Source organism: Felis catus, chromosome C1, assembly GCF_018350175.1.
Source record: "Felis catus isolate Fca126 chromosome C1, F.catus_Fca126_mat1.0, whole genome shotgun sequence".
NCBI classification, from domain to species: domain Eukaryota; kingdom Metazoa; phylum Chordata; class Mammalia; order Carnivora; family Felidae; genus Felis; species Felis catus.
The window spans coordinates 164,254,906-164,276,257 of record NC_058375.1 but is presented as its reverse complement, the minus strand read 5'-3'; the positions used below and the strand labels follow the sequence as shown (position 1 = coordinate 164,276,257).

Here is a 21,352-nt window from a genome sequence, read left to right as displayed (position 1 = left end):
TAGCTTAAAAAATAATTTCTTACAAGACAATTAGAAATTCTGCCTATGGATGCAAGTTTCATAGAAAACAATTTTAAACCTTGCAAATGGGTAAAATATCCCTTCAGTTGAAGTCATTTATTCTGTTGATACACTTGTACAACATGTATACTCTAAACCTGCTCAGATAAAGTGAAATTTTGCAAAAGGATAATCCCTACCACCCCCGATCTAACATGCCATTTTAAAAACAAAGGAACAAGGGAACTAGATATTATTTGAGCTATCATTACTTAGCGAAACACAAACATCCAAATAGAAACGATTGTTGTTCCACCAGAAGATTAGAAGTTAAATTATTTCCACACAATGGGAATTTCACCTCGTGTCACAGGGGGGATGTAGTAGGAGCTGTATTATTTGTCAAACCGAATAGAGATGCGTGGGCTGACTTTGCTGAAATACAAAAGACTTGAACCTTATCTGAAGGCGCTTTCCAAGTGTCTCCTCCTAGAGAAGCGGGTGGACATTGTCCACCCCTAGCCGAAGCCAGGCTAATATTTACAAAGTGGATATAAATCCTTGAAGACATTTTTGCCCGTGTTGTACAAAGAAACCGGAATAAACAAGGTGTTTATACTTGTTGTGTTCCATTAATTAAACTTTTATTACTTTACATCGTGGGGAACGTTTGTTTACTTGAGAAATGAACCACCAACCATCATAAAGGAAAAAGTCCTGACAGCATTTCCTAGAGAAAAAGCTTAGGTGCGTGTCTCCAAATGATCGTTTCTTTTTGTGCACCTTAGCTTTTTCAGAGCTCAGTTCTTCTTACAACTTCTCTTGTGTCTTTTCTTTGATTGTCAGTTTTCTTTCAAAGTTTATTTTTTATTAGCGCAGAAACGTGAGAGCTGGCCTCCCCAGTGTAAATGCAACCTTAAAAAGTCGATTTATGTCTAAAAAGAAGGTGGTGGAAATAGCATAGCAGGCACAGCACAAAGCCCTACCCAGATTATCCACCCCCCCCCTCCCCGGGGCATTTCTGGGTTTGCATCCTCAGATTTCCACCCCCCCACCAATGTCAATAGCTGCAATGTAATCAAGTATCCCCAGAACCAATTCGTATACCAGATTCCAAATAAATGAAAAATAGATATATCAAAGAGTCAGCCTATTGGGGGGCCTTCTGCTGGGACTGTGCAAAAGATAAAAGGCAGAGCGATCTACTTCCAAGTGTGCTTGATTAACACAGATACACTTCCGACTGAGAAATTTTTTTTATTCTAAATATTTGTTCAAATAGTACCAGACAATTTGAAATCAATAAACTGTGTCGAGTGGTGAGGGCTGCGGCTGTTGAGAAATGAGTAACGGGTGTCGTGCCACGCCACGGGGCCGCCTGACTCTATACCCATGAAGGACAATTTGCGGTCTTAATCCTTTACAACTACAAACACCAGCCACGGTTACAACTGTTCAAAACTACTCTCTCAACTAGTTCAGAGCAAGGGGACTAAAGAGGTGAGACGTGGCCCCCGCGGCCTGGGAGCGCGTTCCTAAGCTCGGCTGGAGAATTCTACAAATATACACATAAATACATTAAGACGAGGATAAATAATCAGGGAAACGAAATGACTCGCTTCAAATAATAAATACGGTCGTTGAGTCCGATGCAATCCTTACGGGACGGGAAGGAGCATATAAATTAAGGTCTCCGCAACTAAGCTAGACGCGGGCCAGGCCCGGGGCTGTCCGGGCTCTGGTCCCTCTGCAGAGCGCGCCGCCGGTGGATCTCAGACTTACCTTCGGGACACCATTACCAGATTAGAGTCCCTCGGTCCGCAGTATATGGCACTGTCAGGGTTACAGAGGACAATCCTTGCGGCTGATTTATGGCGAGTCACCCAAAGAAGGGAGCTCCTGGAGGGGAGGCCCAGTCGCCTGCGCCTCGGCCGCTGTTGGCCCGAGACCCAGGAGGCGGCAACCGGGCCAGAGCGAGGGATGGGGGGGGGGGTCACAGAGCTGCCCCGCGGGCCCCGCCCGCCACCCCCGCCACCAAAGCAAGAGAGGTAATTGCGCCGCGAGTTCGGGCCGGTGGCGGCCGCTACAGATGCGTCAGTTTGGGGGCCTCGGGCAGGCGTCCCTGAGACGAGTGGTGGGCCGAAAGATCTGTGTAGGTGGGATGAGGGTCGCACGGTCCATGGTGGTGGTTGCCGGGAATCTGCGCGGCGCAGCTGTAGTCCACGCTGGCCGAGGACGGATGCGAGAGGTGGCCCAGGTTGAAGACGGGCCCGGACGCGGGCGCCATGGAGTCGACGAAATTGCCCCCCACGTACACCGGGCTGCCCTGCAGGTTGGCGCTGGCGAAGCCGCCGCCGTTGCTGGCCATGGGGTGGGGCTCGAACTCGGGCGCCGCGTAGCGCTTCTGCTGTGGCAGGCAGCTGCTGAGCGGCGCCGTGTAGGCGGCCAGGCCGTACATGTTGGGCTGAGATTTGGCGAAGGCGGGCGGCGAGGGCGCGTCGTAGGCCAGGCCGGGCACGGGCGGCAGCTGGCCCGAGTAGGCCACGTGGCCGGCGGCGCTGCCCAGAGGCGGGCTGCGCTCCGGGGACTGACCGGCTGGCGAGTGCAGGATGCCCTTGGCCTTCTGGTCCTTCTTGTACTTCATGCGCCGGTTCTGGAACCAGATCTTGATCTGGCGCTCGGTGAGGTTCAGCAGGTTGGCCATCTCCACGCGCCGTGGCCGGCACAAGTAGCGGTTGAAGTGGAATTCCTTCTCCAACTCCACCAGCTGCGCACTCGTGTAGGCCGTGCGCACCCGCTTGGACGCTGGGCCCGGCGGGCTCTTATCCTCGCAGCTCTCTCCTGGGCAGGAAGGGAGACAGAGGGGACGCTGAGCGGGAGCGGGGGATGGGGAGGACATCCAGGGCCAAAGCGGGGTGCTTCCCTGGATCCCTCCTCTTCCTCCCCCTCTCCTCCCACCTTAATGCTGGCTGGAATTGAGGGAGGGGCGTCTGAGACGTAAGATTCCAATCGGGACTTCACAGGCCCCAGCCATACCTATGAGTTGCACCTGAACTCCAGCCCCCCCACCCCCCGCCACACACACACACACACACACACACACACACACACACACATCTGCCTTCTGAGGTCCGATTCACTCTGCCACCCCCTCCCCTTCAGCCTAGTCCATCATCCTGTCCCTAAGGCTAAGGCTGTGTTGGAGTTTAATGAGAAACTAGTAGCAGCTGGTAGGGCCTACCCCCTCTTCCAACCCCCATTAAAGAAGGAACAGACTTCTCTGAATACTCTTCCCAGCCTCTGCCGGGCTGGGGGAGGAAGGCAGCCCCAGCTTGCCTTGCTTAGGGGCTGGCTCCTGGGCAAGGCACCCCAGGAAGCATGGAATGAGGGTAGAGATCGTGGCACCTCACCCCAGCTCAGCTGCACCCAAACCCAGGGAAGTGATAAGCCATAAAAATACTTCTCCAGAGTTTCAGGGGCTCCAAGACCAGCCTGGGTGCATTCTGAGTATTGCAGTGCTAGGAGCAGCAGTCTGAACACTGGTTTCCAGTACCCCTGCCACCTCTCCGCAGCTTGTCCACTCCCTCCTTGGTTACACAAATGGATTTCTCCTGGGAGGGAGGGGCCTGGACTTGCAGCTGGGAGGGAGGGGCAGGAGAAGGAGCTTACCGGCTGGAAGGCACTTTCCCCCAAGAGCAGCAGCCCCAGAGAGTTGCAGGCAAACCAGAGATTTGATAACAAGGTAGTTACATCCCATGCCTCAAACTGGCCCTGGACCTGGAAGCATATTCATCTATCTGAAGATAAACTGCATCAAACGACACGAGGCCAGAAAATTTTAGGGACCAGGCAGGCTAAACAGAGAGAGGCAGTAGGCCTCAGAGCTCCTGGCCCTGCCCATCTTCTTCTGCCCACCCTGAATAGACCCACAGAAGATCTTCCCAACTCTGGGGTCTCCCTTTTCAGGGAGAGAAATCCAAGGCTGCTCCTGTTTTAGAGCACATCCCCTTCCCTTTAGATATGCCCCTCCCCATTATGGATTTGCTGGGATGGGGAGAACTGGGCTGGCGTGGACCAAGTAGGGTCTGGCTGTCTTGCAGGCTCCGGTTGGATTCGAGTGCCCCATTCTGTGGTTTTGTGATCTTGCGCAACTGTCTAACCCTTTATCTGTAAAATGGGGCTATACCTACCTCAAACGGTTCTTTGGAAAATTAGATAGTGCTTGTAAAGCGCTTACCATGGTTCTTAACATAGCCCTTCACAGACTTTAGTTCTTATTAATTTAAGGGAACGGGATTCGTGTGATGTAAGATACCTAAAAACCCAGGCTTGGGGAATCACAAGTTTCGAAGAGCTATTGGATGGTAGAAGGAGCCAAGTTATGACCAGCCACCCAGAAAAACAAATGTTAAGTCAATATATGGAAGAGCTATCTATTAATAACTATGGGACTTGTCCAGCAATGGCACCAACAGCCCGGAATGGAACACCCTGTCACTGTAAGGGCATGGGTCCAATCAGGGACACTAAAAAGAGAGGACGTTTCTGCATGAGTAGGAATTTAGACATGTGGCCTCCAAAGTTGCGCTTCTAGCCCCCAGTCTCTTGATTCCTAGATGAGCCTGAGCTAGCCTCTGGGGCTCAGTGCGGGGGGGGGGGGGGGGGGGGGAGGAGACTTAGCCCAGGATGAGCCCCCTCAGAGAGCTACCTGCAGCGGCACAGCCGTTCTTCTGCTTGGAGTTCTGTCGGGACTCTTTCATCCAGGGGAAGATCTGCTTGCTGATGGTGGCTGAAGAGCCAGAAGCATTGGGCCCACCCTTGGCCTTCTTGGCAGGCGCTCCACCTCCGGGATTGGTGGGCGAGGATGGGGGCAGGGTTGGTGGAGGAGGAGGGGGTTGTGGTGGCTGCTGCTCTGAGTTCAGGCCGGGAGGCTGGCTGCCACCCCCCCCACCCTGGCTGTTCCCAGTGCCAGGACGCATACAGCTGCCGTTAAGTTCAGCTCCTTTGTGGGCTGGGGCTCTCAGAGGTGCGGAACTCTGGATGGAACAGGCGGAGCCCGTGTAATCAGTGTCCAGGGAGTTGGCAGCGGCAGGGGGTGGGTAAGGCTGATGGGGAGTGCCGTAGCCATAAGTGTCAGTGGCTTTGCTGTAGCCGTAGCCTCCGAAGAGTCCTGGGTTTTCATAGTAAGCAGCCTTCTGCATCGTGCACTCAGGAAGTTCCAGGGTCTGTTGACCCTGCTCAAATAACATTGACCACCACTGTCTCCTTCACCACCACCTCCACTGTCTGCCGAATCCCGAGAGGGCTGGGGTAGCCGCAGGCACCAGGTGACCTGTGGAGAAGAAAAGCGAAAGGCCCCAGAGAGACTGTAACTGACAGGGCAGTCGATGTATAAGGACTAGCTAGCCCAGGCTCTCTGCTGCCCACCCAGTTCAGAGTGGAAGGAGCTGAGATTTTATGAAGTTCAACTTATTTGAACCTTTGAAAAAGTCAGAAGGAATTTCTTATAAACATGAAAAGACCACTCCCACTCTTTAGCTCAACTCCATCCAAGAGAAGGGGCTTCCCCCACCCCCACCCAGATAATGTTTTCTTTCTTCAAGATTGTCAAATAGCTTTGGACATGGCATAGGAAAGCACTTATGGACTCACACATTTTAATGGCTGATTCTCCCACTGGACTTTGAGCTCCTTGTGTCTTATTCATCTATATATTCCTAACACCCAGCCCAGTGCCCTACATGTAGTAAGTGTAATAAATGCTTCTTGAATGAGTGAATAAATGGACCTATCAATCAATCTTTGGGTCATCCCACAGTGTTGATGAAAAAAGAAAGTTCAGAACAGCCAGAACTCTCAAAAGAAGGAGGACGAGGAGGAAGGAGAAGGAGAAGGAGAAGGAGAAGGAGGAGGAGAAGGAGGAGAAGGAGGAGAAGAAGAAAAGTATCCCCCCCACCTGGTTTCAAAATCACAGCATCTTTCATGGAGACCAGACAGTCCACTTTCTGGTGCCGGGATGAGAATCCACCCAGTTAACTCTGTGTGTCGGCACTGTGAAGTCTACCAGGAGAGAAAAACCAAGAACACTTAAAGACTCCCAAACTTATTTTGAGATTAGAAAGATGTTTCTTCTCTTTCATCTACATTTTTCTAGACTCTTTACTTTGTCCTCCACTACTTTTAAGTGGATACCACTAGAAACTTGGTAAAGAGATTTAGAATTTGAAATGCGTGGAGCATGGGTCAATGCAGAATGCTTCATGTTACAACTTTATCATTTTTATCCTGCATCTAATTGTGTGAACAGATATTATTATTGACCTCTGCTCTGGATCATACACTGCACCCCACCTCCACCCACTCTACAACCAATGAGAGAACCTCTCATGGCATGATGAATGGACCCAGAATTAGAAGAAGAAGAAAAAAAAACACTAAGAAAAATTCTTCCCTTTTGTGTCCTCTGACTCTTGATGGAAGTTTTCCTTGTCAACCACTCCACCCCCATCTCGTGAAAGGCTCCTAAGGAGTTAAAGTATAACTAATAGCATTCAACCACTTTTGTGTGCTTGATAAAGAAAACTCATAGGTCAGCTCCCTGGTCTTAATTCTTGATCTCCTCTTTCAGGCACCTTTCCTTCCTCAAAACTCCCTGGGCTTCCATCATGGTCATCATGATGGACCACATTGTCTAGACAACTTACGTGGCCTGAAGGATTTGACCACTGGTACCAAAACCACTCTGCCATTCACTCATTTCCCCTCCACTTTCACCAAACAGCCTAACCCAATTTTTAAAATCCTTTATATTAGCCTTTGTTTGGTAGTATTGTTGCCCATTTTGTTACAAAGAATAAGTGAATATGGCATTTATCTTGATAAGACACAGACCCTTTTCAATGGGATAATAGAATACTAGGATGTTATGTTTTAGGAATTGTTTCTATTATTGTTCTGAAATGTATGTGGTTAAGATATCTACCTAGCAAAGCTGATGTTAATCTTTCTTTCATTCAATTTCTATGTCATTCTGACTATTAAAGTTCCTGAATATCAAATGGAAAGTTACAGCCTCATCCTCTGTCTAACGTTTATATATGTTTGCCCCCAAGCCAAAGGACTGGTTTAGCTGTTTCTGGACTCTTCTGGGGTCCTACTTCCAGTCTTAAACCTTGGGCCCTCTGGATATCAGAATGGCCACATTTGACACTCAACCCACCAGAAGTCACTGCTGCTTCCGTCATTTCATTTACAAGTGTGGAAGCAAAAATACTTTCCCTCTTGCCTCCCAGGTTGACCAAGGTTATCTTGATAGGTGGACCAGTCACATTAAAATAGCTTCTTTAGGAACTGACCAGGTTTTTGAAACAGATGGCTTTACATATATATTTTTCCTATGGTATATTCTTAGGAAAAGCTGTGTACTGGGCCTTAAAAGTGTAAATATTTGGCAGCTTCATGAATAACCACAGCGTCTGTTCTGCCTCTGTTTTCCTTGTCTTAAGGGATTTCAAGGCCCACTCAGTGATGATCCACCACTCCAATGTCTATTTGCCCCAGAAGCAAGGGTAGTAGCCCTCTCCTCACCAGGAAGGGCTTTGCAGACTCCCCCCACCTCCGCAGTATAATGCCCCCAAAAAGCCACCTCTCCTAAAACAGAACCTGAGAATATTGTTACAAAACTGGTTTAAAAAAAATAAAAAAGCTTATTTCTTTCTAGAAATCCCTACTCCTTGTGAACTCTGCTTGAACCTAAAAAGCAGGAATGGGTCATAAATCACTTGGACAATGGTCAACTGTTCAGTGGCTCATCTTTTCGATCCCCCCCCCCCTTTAAAGGCTTTCTTTCCTGGCCCTTTGGTATCTCTGCTCATTTTTGCTCGGGGACCCAAATGCCTTGGGGTGAAGACTAGTCCGTGTCGGGGGGAGGGGCAGTCTTCGAAGTCCTCAGCTGCCCTTTTCTCTCATTCCTCCTCCCCTCAACCCCCCAGGGCACCGGCCAGGGCAGGCTCCCCAGAACCCCGCCGGCACCAAGCCTGGCCCCTTCTAGAGTAAGGGCACTACACAGGGTCTGACTCGACCTTTCTTGCGGTCCCGGGAAGTTGCCCAACTCAGCTTGGAGGCCCAACCGCAGGCTGGGAATGCAGGGCCAAAGGATTCCTAGCCACACGGAAGGAAGGCGGCCTCAGAGCGACCACCGCCCGCCGCCTGGGCCGCGCTGGACCGCCACACTCGCTGCGCCTCTGAAACAGCCGAACCCTGATACTTGCTCACTGCACTTAATTCTGCCCGGGATCAATACCTAATATGATACCGAATAAATAAAAGGCGCTCACAGCGGCCAGGGGACGGGGTTATTAAGCAGCTGGAGCTCTCACGGTGCATATCAATGCACCTGTCATTGTGGTTTGTAACAAAATTTATGACTGCAAGCACGGCGGCAGTAAACGCTTCAGTAAGGAATGAAAAGAAAAACACTTCCCAAGGCCCGGCACTTTTCAGAAGTGGAAAACAGGCTCCGCGTAGGAGGAAGAGCGGCAAAAGAATTCCCTACTCCGCACTTTTCCCGGCCCCGCGCCCCGCGAGCCGGGGGATTATATAAAGTGGCCGGCGCCGGTCTCTCCGAACAGCTCCGCTGCACGGCCAGACGTAGGACCGGACGCGCGCAGCTCCGCCGGGGCCGAAGACCCGCTGCCCGCCGCTGCCTGGGGAAGCCGGGAAGCTCGCTGGATGCTCAGAGGCCGGCCCGGCGCTCGCTCTCCCGCCGGGGCCGTGAAAGACCGAGGGGCTCGGGGAAGGAGGGGGCGGCAGTCGCTGGGCTGTGACTAGCGCGGCAGTCGCAGTAAATTATGGGCCGGTAGAGTCAGGGCAAGTTGAAAGAGAAGGGGGAGGCGATGATGTGCCGGTTGCTTCTGTTGCTCTCAAATGTTTCTAAGGTTGTAGTTGGCTCCTCTCCTTGTTTTTGTTTTTGTTTTTCCTAAACCAGGGCCTCGGAAACCCACACATCTCTTTCTGGCAGACAAGACTTGTGCTGGGCACCTCCGTTAATTCACTGGAACATAGCAACGATTCTTCACTCCCTGTTGGTTTTACTATTGGGGGATTCCGAAACCACTCCTTTTCGGGTTTGCTCAGTGGGGATATATTTGCTGCAGAGCTGGGCTCGCTCTCTGCCCGAGTTCTCTGGATCTCTCAGCCTGAGCCTCCTCTACCCTATGGGAAGCCCTGGACGCGCCTTCTAAATCATTCTTATTTAGCCCAGATAACTCAATACGTAATACACCCTCCATTTAAGGCACTGGGCTCACCCCATTAAAGCGCCATAAATTTGAAGGCCGATGATCGGTTATCATGTAACGGGCAGCAGTTCACACGGAGGTGATCCACTTCAAAGCCGCCCTTTGTTTTATGTCTTGATGTATGAATCCTGAGATGGCTACCTTGAGTTGCAGGACAGATGGAAATGTAGTGGAAATTATTTTTTTAAATCACACTACTCACCACAGTGTGTGTGTGTGTGTGTGTGTGTGTGTGCCCGCGCAAGCTCTCGAATTTTGTCTGTAACTCTTTTTAGGTTCTTCAGGGTCCTTTTGATATTCTGTTGAGGCGGATCTGGAACAAAATGGAAAACTCTCAGTGGCAGCCGCTTCTAACGCACACATGTTGAGAGGCTTTCCCCTTTAAGGGTGTCATAATCAATGTGACTATTGTATATGTTGCCTGAAGCCATTCCAGGCACCTTCTCCCTGGCAGAAAGGGAGACTTGACTGGCTTCTAGGGAGTGAGTGGCCTTTAACACCAAAATCTTTGGCTGGATGGGGGAAGGAGGAGCTCAGACCAGAGGGAAGTGCCAGACCCTCAAGCAACGGGTGAGCCAAGTGGGTCAAAGGCACAAGGGGAATCTGTCCTCTCCCCCTGCTTCAGCCAAGCTCTTAGTGCTCCAGGTGCCTTAGTCTCCCAGGCTGAGCCCAAACCTCCTACGAGTAAAAGAGAAGGACTGTACAAAATTGGCGTGGGAGGGAGGCTACAGCATAGGGCACCTGAAAAAGATGGGCCTGGGTGGGTCCTAGTCAATGGCTGCGGCTGCCCTACTCAGCCCCAGTGGAAAGGGAGCTGGGCGCTATTTCCTGATTTGTACTTTGTATCTTGCATGGTTCCTCTGAATTTATTTTATTCCAGTCGGTACCCACCACAATCCTGGCCTGGGCTGCCCACTCCTGGGTCGGGATTAGGCTGCAAACAATCTAAGAAACACACATCCCTTCCACCCAACAGACCAAGCGGCCCACCACTACGGGCACTTAGCGGGTGCCCATGCAGGTCAGGTGAAAGGAGAGACACAATCCCCCCTCTTGCATCTGCCCTGTGCAATTTGTCGACTCAGTAGTTTGCAAACACTAAACTGGGCAGGAGAAAGCCCCACACAAAGCATTCCAGTCCCTTCTAAAGACCAGAGCGCACAGCCATAAGCCTTTGAAGTGACCTTTGGCTTAGACAGCAATAACTCACCCCTTAATGAACACCCAACGGAAGCGCCTCGGAGAGATCCCAGCCCAGTAGGGCTCCTAATATCGAGCCCAGGCTTCAGCTTCCCAGCCGGTCTGGGCCCAGGGGGCCCAGGCCGCTAGGCCCGCCTTGAGGGCTGTGCAGTGGGTGTGCGATGTACGCAGGTACTCAGACCTCATCAGCGAGCCGGAAGCTACTTTATATGATACGTTCACGTGAACAGACATCAACTTTCGCCGCTTGACTATGTTTTATTATTTTTTTTTAAAAAGGGGGTTCTTTAAAAGTAGGATCTTCCCCCTCAGAAGAGGGCTAAATTGAAAGACCACCAGGGCTGATCCCACGATGCCTGTAGCTAGATTTTGTTTTTCCAGCCGTGGATGATCAGGGTAAGTTTGCTCCTGGGAATTCTGGGATGCCCGGTGCACCCTGTGCTCTAGGCTCAGGAGGCTTGGGAAGGGAAAAGAAAAGAGGACCCCAAGGTGGCCAACGTTAGGCCACCCAGAGTCCCCATTGCCTTCTCTCGAGCTCCCTGCTCAGCCCACCCACCCTCCAGCACAAGCCCAACTTCAGCCTCCTGCTTGACCAGAATCACGGGCTTAACCCTGCTGGCTCTGGGCCACCAGCTCAAGTACCCTTTCCACAGCCAGAAACTGGGGTAGCAGGAGGGAGACCCATCTGGGAGCCGTCAACGGAGAGCTGGTCCGAGGCAGGCCGGGCCCTATACCCCAGCCCCCACCAGCATCCCCGGGAAAAGTCTTTAGGATAGGGAGCCTTGGTGCGGATTATTGAAATTTTCGGGGAAGTTATAAGTGAGTGCTCCACGGGGCCAAATGAAATGCTGCTCGCGGTAATTGGATTCAGCTGACTAAGTTGGCAGGCGCGCTGCTCCAAGGCAGCAGGCGAAGAAAAATGTCCAGTGACTTTAAGTTCTGATGGAGCCAAGAGCAGGCGATTGACAAAACAGCTTTACTGCTCTCCTTTGATGGCGATGTCCTCTTGGAAGTCGGTCCCTCTCCAGCTGGGGCCTGTCCCATCGTAGGTGAAGGGACTGCTCCTTGCTTTCTGGGACCCTTCCCCACAGAGGCCCAGTCTGGCCCGGCTGTGTGACGCTCCCATGAGCCTGGAGCCGCTCCCTCGGACTCATGGAGCCGCTTACTTGGGCTTTGGCCCCGGAAAAATCCAGGATGAATTGTCCTGTCCTCCTCCAGCCAGGAGCCACAGGATCCCGTAAACAAAAGGATGGATGGGAAGCAGGAGCCAAAATAATGATTTAGCTTTCATCCTGGGTTCTTTGGGGAGAAGAACCCAGGAGCCCTAAACCTTTTTTCTCTGCCACTCTGGAAGTCAAAACCCAGATTACTGAGGGAGCATGTACTGGAGGAGCCTCTCAAACTCTTCTGAGTAGTTTGGGGGTTCTCATGAATTTGGGGGAGAAGCTTGAGAAGCACTTTAACCCCTAAAGGAAAAAAATATTAAGCCAACAGCAAGAGATAAAGGCGTGTGTATATGGAGCTAGTTCCCAGAACAATGCAGGGAGCTGGCTGGTCACAGAGTTTATTTTAAATACATATAAATCAACCTGCCTATGCCCAGCCAGGCAGCCCAAGACACAGAATTAATATGACGCTCCATCTTACTTTGGCAGTGACAGTGTAAAAAAAAGTTTCTTTTTATTCATTTCATTTCCCAGCCCATTTTCATAACTGCACATTTACCCCCAAAATAGTTCCTCCAGCCCCCAACCCCTTGACCGACCCTCTCCTGAAACTGCCACATCCCCCCCACCATGCCATCAGCCACCCCCCAAGCCTGGCAAGCTAGTGTGTCCTCCTAACCTTTGGGTAGGCGGGGAGCATCCCCACAAAGCGCACCTCCTTACGATTAATCACCGTCCTCAATGTATATGTAGAAGTGTATCTAGGTCTACGCGGACTGCCTCACCAATTGGCAATAATCAAGATCACAGATTACACAAAATAAATCATATTTAGTATCCCGCTCAGGGCAGCAAGCAGCCCGGTGCCCAAAGATTTCCATTTTGTCATGCAATTGCTTACCTGGATCCCAATTTATCATAAACCTGGTGTCCTCGGCCTCAGAGTGGGCGCCAGTGGGGGGCAGAGCTAGCCTTCCCCCTTTGTCTGCAGACAACACTGTCCCAACCCTGGTCTTGCGCGCTCGCAGACGCGGCCATATACCCGAGCACACGGAATTCCCGGTAGAACGGAACCAGGCTGAGGTTCAACTACCAATAAACGCAGGAGGAACGAGTTCGCAGTCCCCGAGCTGGCTTCGCCTGCGATGCGCGCCCGTCGGTCCACCCGCCCGCCTGTCCGCTCCCAGGCCCAGAGCGGCGGCCACCCGCGCCCCCACCCACTCCTGGGTTCCTGCCCAGCCCTCCCAGACCCCCCAGAGCTCGGGGTTTGTTTTGCTTTCGGAATGTGGCCCTTTCTGGATTTGGAGAGAGCCCCGGAAACCCCCTCATGGTCGGGAAATACAGACGCTGCCTTCAAATGCGAGCATATTTGTTCACGTGACCCCAAGGGAAGATTGTACTGATTGAGGCTGAAACTTTCACGCCATCCAGCCCCGGAGCGCAGCCAGGCCTGGGGGCTAGGAGGAGGGGCGGGAAGCGTGGGATCCGGGCCCCTTCCCCGAAGCAGGCATGAGTGGGTATGGAGCGGAAAGAAAGCCCTCATCTCGCAGCTCGAGTCCATCCCAGCCCCAGTCCGGCCACCGGCAGTGGCATGAGGGGCGCTGAGAGTCTCACCCCCCACGACCTCTGACCCTGGCCCAGCCTCCCACCGGACCAGCCCGCGGACTGGAAATTTTAGAGGCTGCCTTTCAGAGGCGTCTCCGGAGGTGACTATGGAGCTTCGGAGGCCCAGGGTTCCCTTAGCTCCCCAGTCGAGCCCGATACCTCTCATCCGCACGCACCCGGGCCAGGCTCCGCCTAGGCGGACGGGCTGCTCGCCCCCTCCCGGGTCGAGGCAATTAGTTGTGGCACAGCGCAGGCTCCAGCCCTAAGGTGGGTGACTCCAGCTCCCAGACCCGGGCCGGTCACCTCGGGGAAACCCCACCCCCACCCCCACCCCCACCCCGCTGGGGCTCTGGCTCGTTCCGCAGACTCGGCAGAGGAGCCGCCACTCCCCAGAGCCAGAAAGGGCGCATAAGCAGCCGACCGGACCCGTAGCGGTCTCCCTGCTCTGCGTCTTGCGCGCTCCACTCGGGTTCCGCGCGGCGTGGAGCCGCCAAGGCGCCGAGCTGCTGTTTGCCGAGAGCGCGTGCCTCCAAACCTGGGCAGGGCTCACGGAATCCGCAGGCCCGGCGACTGCCAGGCCGCGGCTTCCCGCTTCCTGCGGCGCCTCCAAGAAGGCGAGGTGGCTGAGAAATCAGCCCTAGCCGGGCTTATCTGGGAGTCCTGGGAGCTTCTATTTTAGAAATATTACATCGGGACCTGTTCCCAGCACTCTCCGAGTGGTCAGGCGGAATTTACGGTAACAATTCTGCGTGTGAGAAAGAGTTAAGCTCCCAGCCAGGGTGAGCGACCGGCTTCCAGGTCCCGGCCTGCCGCGAGTCCCCAAGGTCGTCTCCCAGCCCGACCCGCTCCCCAGAATCCCGCACCATGCGGAAGTCTCCACCCCATCCCCGCAGTCTGGTTTTCATGGCCAGTTCTGCTTCCCAACGGCATCGGGCACGGAGCAGATGCCCTGTCGCCGCCGGCGAGGTCTCCGAGCGACGAAGGCGAATGTGAGTGTGCTCAGCAGCCCCAGAAGAGCCGGGGAGAAGGGGGTAAAGTCCTCCTCATCCCCATTGCAGAGGCACAGGAAGTCCCGGAAGACAGGTCACAGGCTGCTCAGAGCCCTTTAGACCTGTGAGGGAGCTCCTCCTTTTGTTCACCTGGACGGGCCTGGCTGGAGGCCCACTCGGGACGCCTCTTGGAGCCGGACCGTGGGTGCCCCCAGTTCACCCCCACCGGAGTATCCCGCCCCCTAGCCTCCCGCCAGGGGCCGAGCAACGGGCCCGCAGCAAGTGTTAATCTCCTGCCAAAGAGGGGGGCCGCTTTGCGGGAATTTGTCTCCAGGAAAGGATCTAAGCCTTCTTCAATCGGAGCATATGTTCATAGAGCAATAAACCGGAAAGATTTACAGTCCTCGCCCGGCCCCCAACAGCCTCGCACCCTTTCAGGAATTACTTACGATGATTTATCACATCAACCCGGGCAATTGTCACACTGATAAAATAGCCCGGGCCGGTGCCCGCCAAGCCCAGGACTTGGGAGGCTGTTGGCTGCCGGGCTGCCAGCGGGGCTGGGGAGGCTTTTTGTGGGTTCCTTCTCTGGGCCTACCAGGGGATGGTGTGGTGGGTTGGGGTGGGTGGGGTTGGGGTGGGAGGGGAGCCAATTCTCATTGAGAAAAACGCAAGCAGCTCAAAGAAAGCGCCCGGAATCTGCGTCGGAGTCACTTGCAAAGCACATAAACATTTGTCATCTTTGAATAATTGAATTAATGTATTATTGTTTGAATGTATAATTCATAACGGAGGAAACTTTGTCTCTGTCCTGACGGGGAAATATACACACACCAAAAAAGAAATCAAAACATACACACAATCCCACAACAACTACCAACGCAGCCAGCCCCAGCTAGCGGAAATCATCCTCAAAGCCAACGACAGGGAAGGAGGCGAATAAAGAGGCTCTCCTCCCCGGCACCGGCCCTGAGTTTCAAGCTGAAGGAGGAGAATGTCCGCTGCCGCCCCGACCCAGACCCCGGCAAGCTGGGGGTGGGGTGGGGTGGCAGCGGAGTGGCGAGTGGGACCTCGAATCTCCTTGGAGTGTGGGAGAAGAAAGGCTGAAATGGGAGGCAACCGGACAGACAGCTTTTGCACCTCTCCCTGGCCTCTCTCGCACATCCCTGCCCCAGGCTCCCCTTCGCCCCAGGGTCTCCCACCCTGCCGGCAGGGACTTCTAACCCGCGCCTTTATTTTCCATCTTCCCCCAAATTAAAAATACAAAAATAAAGGGGAAGAAGGAGAAAACTCCTCGCTGGGGTGGCCGAAACAGCAGAGCTGGGGTGGGAAAGGAGGGGAGTGGGAGAAGCAACTCGGAAATCATTATCTGTTGGTTAAAACCTGCCTGGGGTAAAATTTCAACTCGATTTTATAGCCTTCTATTATGACGCAAAGAAAAATTTACGACCCTCGCTTGAAAAGAGGGCCGGGGCCTTTTCTCACCGGTTTAAGAATAGGCAGCAGATGCCGTGACAGCGACCATTGTTCCCGGTAGACACAGGCGACCGGGCAACCTCGGCCCGCGTGCGCCAGGCGCGTCCCCCAGCCGGGCGGGTTTTTTTTTTTTTTTTTTTTTTAAACAACTCCTGTTGTTTCGGAGCAGCCCGCGCGCACCCTCGCCCCTCGCCCCCTCGCCCCTCGCCCACCCCCACATGCTCACACACACCCTCTCTCTCGCTCACATACACACACTCGGCCGCTCTCAGTAATTTTTCATAAGTGCAAAGCTTTGCTGAACCAAAGGTCACCATCCAAGCCACTAACAACTTCTCGCCGGCGCGCGGTTCCAAATCAGGAAGCAAAGGGAACTATTTGTCAGCGGCCCTGACAGCTAAGTTCATTAAGGATTTAAATCCGAAGAAATAAAAGTCGCCAAAATATTTACCTGCTGGCCGCGCTCCCGCGCCCGCCACTGGGGGCCGAGGGTGGAGGGCTGGGGGCGCCGCGCAGCCCCCCTCGGCGGGTGATATTCTTGGGATCCCTGCACTTTCCAAGTCGGAGAGAGCCCTTTGCGTGGCAGATTAATGACGACTCCGTGTTTCTTAAGGGACGTGCTGAATTAATTATTTCGCCAATCACGTGGTCGGGACTTGTAGAAATCTATTCTTATCATCTTCCTCGCACTTTGAAAATTCTCCGGGTTATGAAAGGCCCTCCCCCGGCTGCCGGCGAGCCCCGGCCGCCCAGCCAGGCGCGGGGGGCAGGGAGGGCTCCCCAACATGGCGGGCGGGCGGGAAGCGCCTTCTGCCGAGGGTCCCGATTTACTGTACTGTACTCAAGCGGGCTCGGCTATGGACTCGCTTCCTCCTCGTCCCTGCCCGTGATTCAATACACACAACGGTATTGATGTATTGGTGGGCACAGGAGGAGCCATTAACCAGAAGACGGGCAGAGGACAATCATAAAATGTGTCTGAATATTTAAACTTCTGTCTGCGCACTTATAAATACACATGTCCACGCGTCTGAGGCGAGCCCTTCCATATATTAAGGACACATGTCTGATTTTATGCATTCTGCTCATTTCCTGTCGCGAGCAATCCCCCCCCCCCCCCAGCTATTTTGGGACTCTTGTCTTGGCCCACTCTCCAAGGCAAGGCAAAGACGAGAAAAAGCCTTTGCAGAAAAAAAAAATATATAGCGCACGGCACTTTTTATGGTGGGGAGTGTTTATTGTCGTCTGGAGGGCAGAGGGGGCTCTGGGGGAAGGAGGGGCAGGTGCTGGAGGCCCCAGTGGGACTAAATAGCGCAAGGAAAGTAGGAGTCCAAGATTGGAGACCAGAGGGGTTTGGTCCCAGCAGCCACTGGCCAGTCTCAGCTTGGTCCAGAACCCAGCACTCTCCCAGAGTTGGGGGGCAGGGAGGTCTCTCACCCACCACAAGACAAAGAGAGATTGGAGGTGTCTGGAGCTAACCGGGGCCAACCTGGAGCCTCCTTCTAGCCTGGGAAGTTACTTATTTTTTCTTCCAAAAAATAACGCCCTGCAGCCTGAATGCAACGTTAGGCTTCCCAATGCTCACAAAACATGGTGGCCAAATTGGGACTGTGTATGTGTGGGGGAGAGGTTAATGACAGATTTGCTAACCCTTACACACTTTAACCTTCACATGTCAGGCACAATGCAGAAAATAATAAATTGTTTATATAGAATGTTAGCTTTTAGAAGACTTAATGAATGCTTCTTTGGAGGCACCAAACAGGATGGAAGTTTCGCTACACCTTTTATTATTTCAAATATAGATCAATGAATTACATCAAAACTACAGGCAACAATTAGTATAAATAATACTTTAATCAGTGGCAGCAGAACATTGGTCAATTCTATTAAAAAAGCATCCTGCGTGAACAGACACCATGGGGCTGACAGACAATGTCATCTCCCAACAAAAGGCTGCAATGGACAAAGTGAGATGGGAGTCTGAGGAGCAATGTCCTCGGTAAACACTTCACTCCTCCCCAGTCACGACCCCAACACAGCTTAAAAAAAAAAAACAACAACACCAAAACAAACACTTCTGGCTCATATTTGGGGGAACAAACTGGAAACAAATGAAAGCAAATGGGCACTGAGCCTTTCCACATCTAGGTTTCTCCAGAGTATGTTCCCAGATGGAAACTCATTTCCTTCCCTGCCCTAGGTGGTTTTGAGAAGGGAGGGGGGGGGTGCTGCTGCTTCTCCCCTGCCCCACTCCTGTGGGCCCAAACGGACGCTGGGGTCCGATTGGGACCACAGGGTTGAGGACTGCCCCCTGGGCCATCCAAGCTCCATTAACATTTCAAAAGACAATCCCTGGAAACTGAGGAGAACTGAGACTTATAAACAAAGAAGTTGTTTCTCTGATTAAGTTACTTTTCAAAGTAGTGAAGCTATGTTTGAGAAGAAGGTGGGTTTTCTTCATCAAAACATGCCTCTTGGCTTTCCTCTGGGACATGGGTGAAGTCAGTGAAGCAGTTTTGGCATTTGGTCTGAAGCTGGGGTAGATAACCTGAACTTCTGGGAATGGGGAAATCTATATAATAATCTTTATAATATATATGTAGTTGGGTGTCGTGAAAATATATACTTTTCCCCCCTCCCAAGGAGAAGGTGCAATATATTCACAGATTTGGGCTTTAGGAAAGAATCTTAGCAACTTTCCAACTTGCCTCTAACGATAGCGGCTCTTTTCAAATGCTACATCCAAAGACTGCTCTCCCCATTAGAGGGGGAAAAAAAGAAGAGAAGGGTAGTTAGAGTCCAAAAGGTTAAGGGTTTAGAGGTCAGTCCTCCCGGCTGAAATACAGCTAATCGAATAGAAAATTTGTCCTCTGGATGAACCTGATTCTGTAATTTAGCCGAACTTCAGTAAAATACCTTTTCAGCTTCTCAACGTGAGGGCGTCAGAAAAAAGACGTCTTGACTATGTATGAACTCTTTGCTTTTTGTCATAGAAACAATGATGCGAATAATGCAGGAATATCCATCTTTAATATCCCGACGTGGCGATATTCAAGTATTGCCATGTGCAAGTCTGAGAGCCAGGCTCACCCCAAGGAGGAACAAAGAGCTGTCCCCAGGGTCTAATACAAAAGACCAAGGCTTGGAAGATACTTTAGAGAAGTGGAATTTCAGCCTAGGGACTCCAGTGAATACCTGCTCTCAGCTCTCAGGAGACACCAAAGAACATGCGTGCAGAAAAAGTCTTTTTTTTTCTCCCTCCACTTAAATATATTTAAAAAATTATCTCTGAACTTTATAAAGCATTCTGAAGCACTGAAAAAAAAGCTCCAATTCTTAATCTCTCTTTCAAGCTCATCCTTTTTCCCTCCCCTCTTTTGTCACTTTTTGGTAGCTACAACCAGGGGTTTCTTTTTGGAGCCCACAGCTTTGGGGTTTAAACTTCCAAAGTCTGTTTCATTTGAGTATATGAACTCTGGCCATTCCCTTTGACTTTCCCCCCCCCCCCCTTAGCCTTAAGGGTCAGCATTTTAGAAAAATGAGCCTTGAATCCTCAGGCAAGGCATAAGAAAAATGACTAAAGAACATCACTCCTCTGTTGTTTGAGAGTGATTGTTATGAAACCACTATTCTTAAGGCAAGGAGGAGGGCCTAAAACTTTTATACTTTTACAATCTCTGCTTCTAATCAATGGGTTGAGAAAAACTTCCTTACACTTGTTTAAAAAATAAAAAAACTTCAGGGAAAAAAACCCTAAGACCAACTTTTGTGGGCTTCTAGATTCAATTAGTGTTCTCTTTCTTTTTTACAGCAAGATTTCCCCACCTTCCCACTTTCTCCCCACCACACACCCCCTCTCCCATATAGGCCGTACACCGATTCCTATAAAATACTGCTACATGGGTTATTTGGAATCCAGCATTTGGAATCCAGTTGGAATAGAAAATTCAGTCACTATCTAATGACCCAGAACATAGAGGTGTTGTTTTCTTTCCCCAAAAGGAAAATGTTGGACCATTTGTTTCTTTCTCTTTTCCCTTTCCTTTAATCACCCAGAACTAGTTGTAAGCACAGTGCTGAAAAAAGCACATGTGGAAATATATTTTCAAGAACTCAACTTTGAGTGGACCCTTTGCTTCCCTCTAAAAGGGTTAAGGGCCCCCTACACACATTTCCGGGGAGTGGGGAGGGGTGGAGTTCAAAATGCCGGTTAGAGCCAGAAGTTAGTCCACACATCTCTGATTCTTCTCCCTGAAACTCAGCCCCTTTCACCTTCTTAAGATTTTTGGCATTAAGATGTCAGTTATTTCTGTCCCCCATCCCCCAACAAATAAATATTTAAGCAAATATAATCTAAACATAAAATAACCCAACCCATTTCCACTTCCTTCTTAGACTCATTTCTTTGGGCATGGGGCCACCGGGAGCAAAATATTTTTTTCACACCGGAAATTATACAGATAACCCAGAAAGTTCAGAAATCCTGGCCCAGCTTTCCTGTTTCCACTGAAAGCACCTAGCACAGGGATGGCCAACCTGCTGCCTCAACTCCCCCACTTTATTAAGCCACCAAGATCCCTGGAGGGGTGGGGTGGGGGAGGATGTTCAAATTCACAGTGGGATAAAGCATCCAACCTTCATTTGCAAATTCAAAATCCAACAGCAGAGATTTTCATAAGTTTAATGACTCGCCAAGGTTTATGTTCTCAGTAGCTCCTGCCATATGATAATATACTTAGAGAGAGAATCCCGCCCCCCTCCCACCCCCATCCCGCTTCAGGGAGGGGGCTGCCCTCGGGCAGGATGCTAACCTAGTCCGAGGGCGGCCTGCGTATCCCAGGTCCACCCCACAGTACCTTAGAGCCCAGGGAGGTGACAGCAAGCCTGGCCTGCCCCCGCAGCTTCGGCTCAGCCGGGAGCGCAGGGAGGAATGGGCCCAGGGTCCCCACTTCTACAAGGTCGTCAGGTCCGTGTGGTGGTCCTTGGCCAGCTGCTGCAAATGCTGGCCTGGGGCAGCTGAGGAGGAGCAGGAGGAGGAGGAAGAGGAGGACGAGGACGAGGACCTGCCTTTGGTGTTGGGCAGCTTGTGGTCTTTTTTCCACTTCATCCTCCGATTCTGGAACCAGATCTTGATCTGGCGCTCAGAGAGACACAGGGTGTGAGCAATTTCAATCCGACGGCGCCGGGTCAGATACCTGTTAAAATGAAATTCTTTTTCCAGTTCTAGGACTTGCTGCCGGGTGTAGGCCGTCCGAGACCGCTTGGGCTCCCCGCCAGTGTAGTTGGGGTTCACTGCGAGACAAAACAGCACGGTCAGGTCAGCGCCCGGCTCCTCTTAGGGCCCTCGCCACTGCCGCTCACTTCCTGGCGTGCCCGAGGCCCGCGGCCCTCCCAGCGCACTCCCCAGCCCGCTCCCTTCCTCCCTCCCGCCCTCTCGTCCTCTGTACCCAGCGCACCCGCTCACTCCCACCCACCCACTCCCCCAGGCTCCGGGGCGGGGATCCCCTTACGTGCTCCCATCTCCCTGGCCCACCGAGAGCTCCGGAATTCCCTAGCATTTTGGAAAACCCCCCTCTCCTCCTCTACCAGGTTCCGTCCGCTCTGAAAATGGAGT

The 21,352-nt window shown here is 51.9% G+C and overlaps 2 protein-coding genes across 11 annotated transcripts in view; both read right to left on the bottom strand.

The window, feature by feature from the left end:
• Positions 1-1,237: 1,237 nt before the first annotated feature.
• On the bottom strand, positions 1,238-5,293 carry HOXD3 (homeobox D3). Its single transcript, XM_023259480.2, has 2 exons — positions 4,709-5,293; positions 1,238-2,841 (listed from the first exon to the last, which is right to left on the bottom strand). The coding sequence occupies exons 1-2, from the start codon at positions 5,247-5,249 to the stop codon at positions 2,084-2,086; spliced, it is 1,299 nt and encodes a 432-aa protein (XP_023115248.1). The 5' UTR covers positions 5,250-5,293; the 3' UTR covers positions 1,238-2,083.
• A 4,228-nt stretch (positions 5,294-9,521) lies between these two features.
• Positions 9,522-21,352, bottom strand: part of HOXD4 (homeobox D4) — a 27,229-nt gene continuing 15,398 nt past the window's right edge. For 9 of the 10 annotated variants that reach the window (XM_045033985.1, XM_045033986.1, XM_045033988.1 and 6 more), the window contains one exon: positions 17,505-21,030. In XM_045033985.1, coding sequence (XP_044889920.1) covers positions 20,690-21,030 — 341 coding nt within the window. In that variant the 3' untranslated portion in view covers positions 17,505-20,689. Of the gene's footprint in view, positions 9,613-17,504; positions 21,031-21,352 lie in introns of those variants that run through there. The other variant, XR_006583329.1, reaches the window with a different exon arrangement.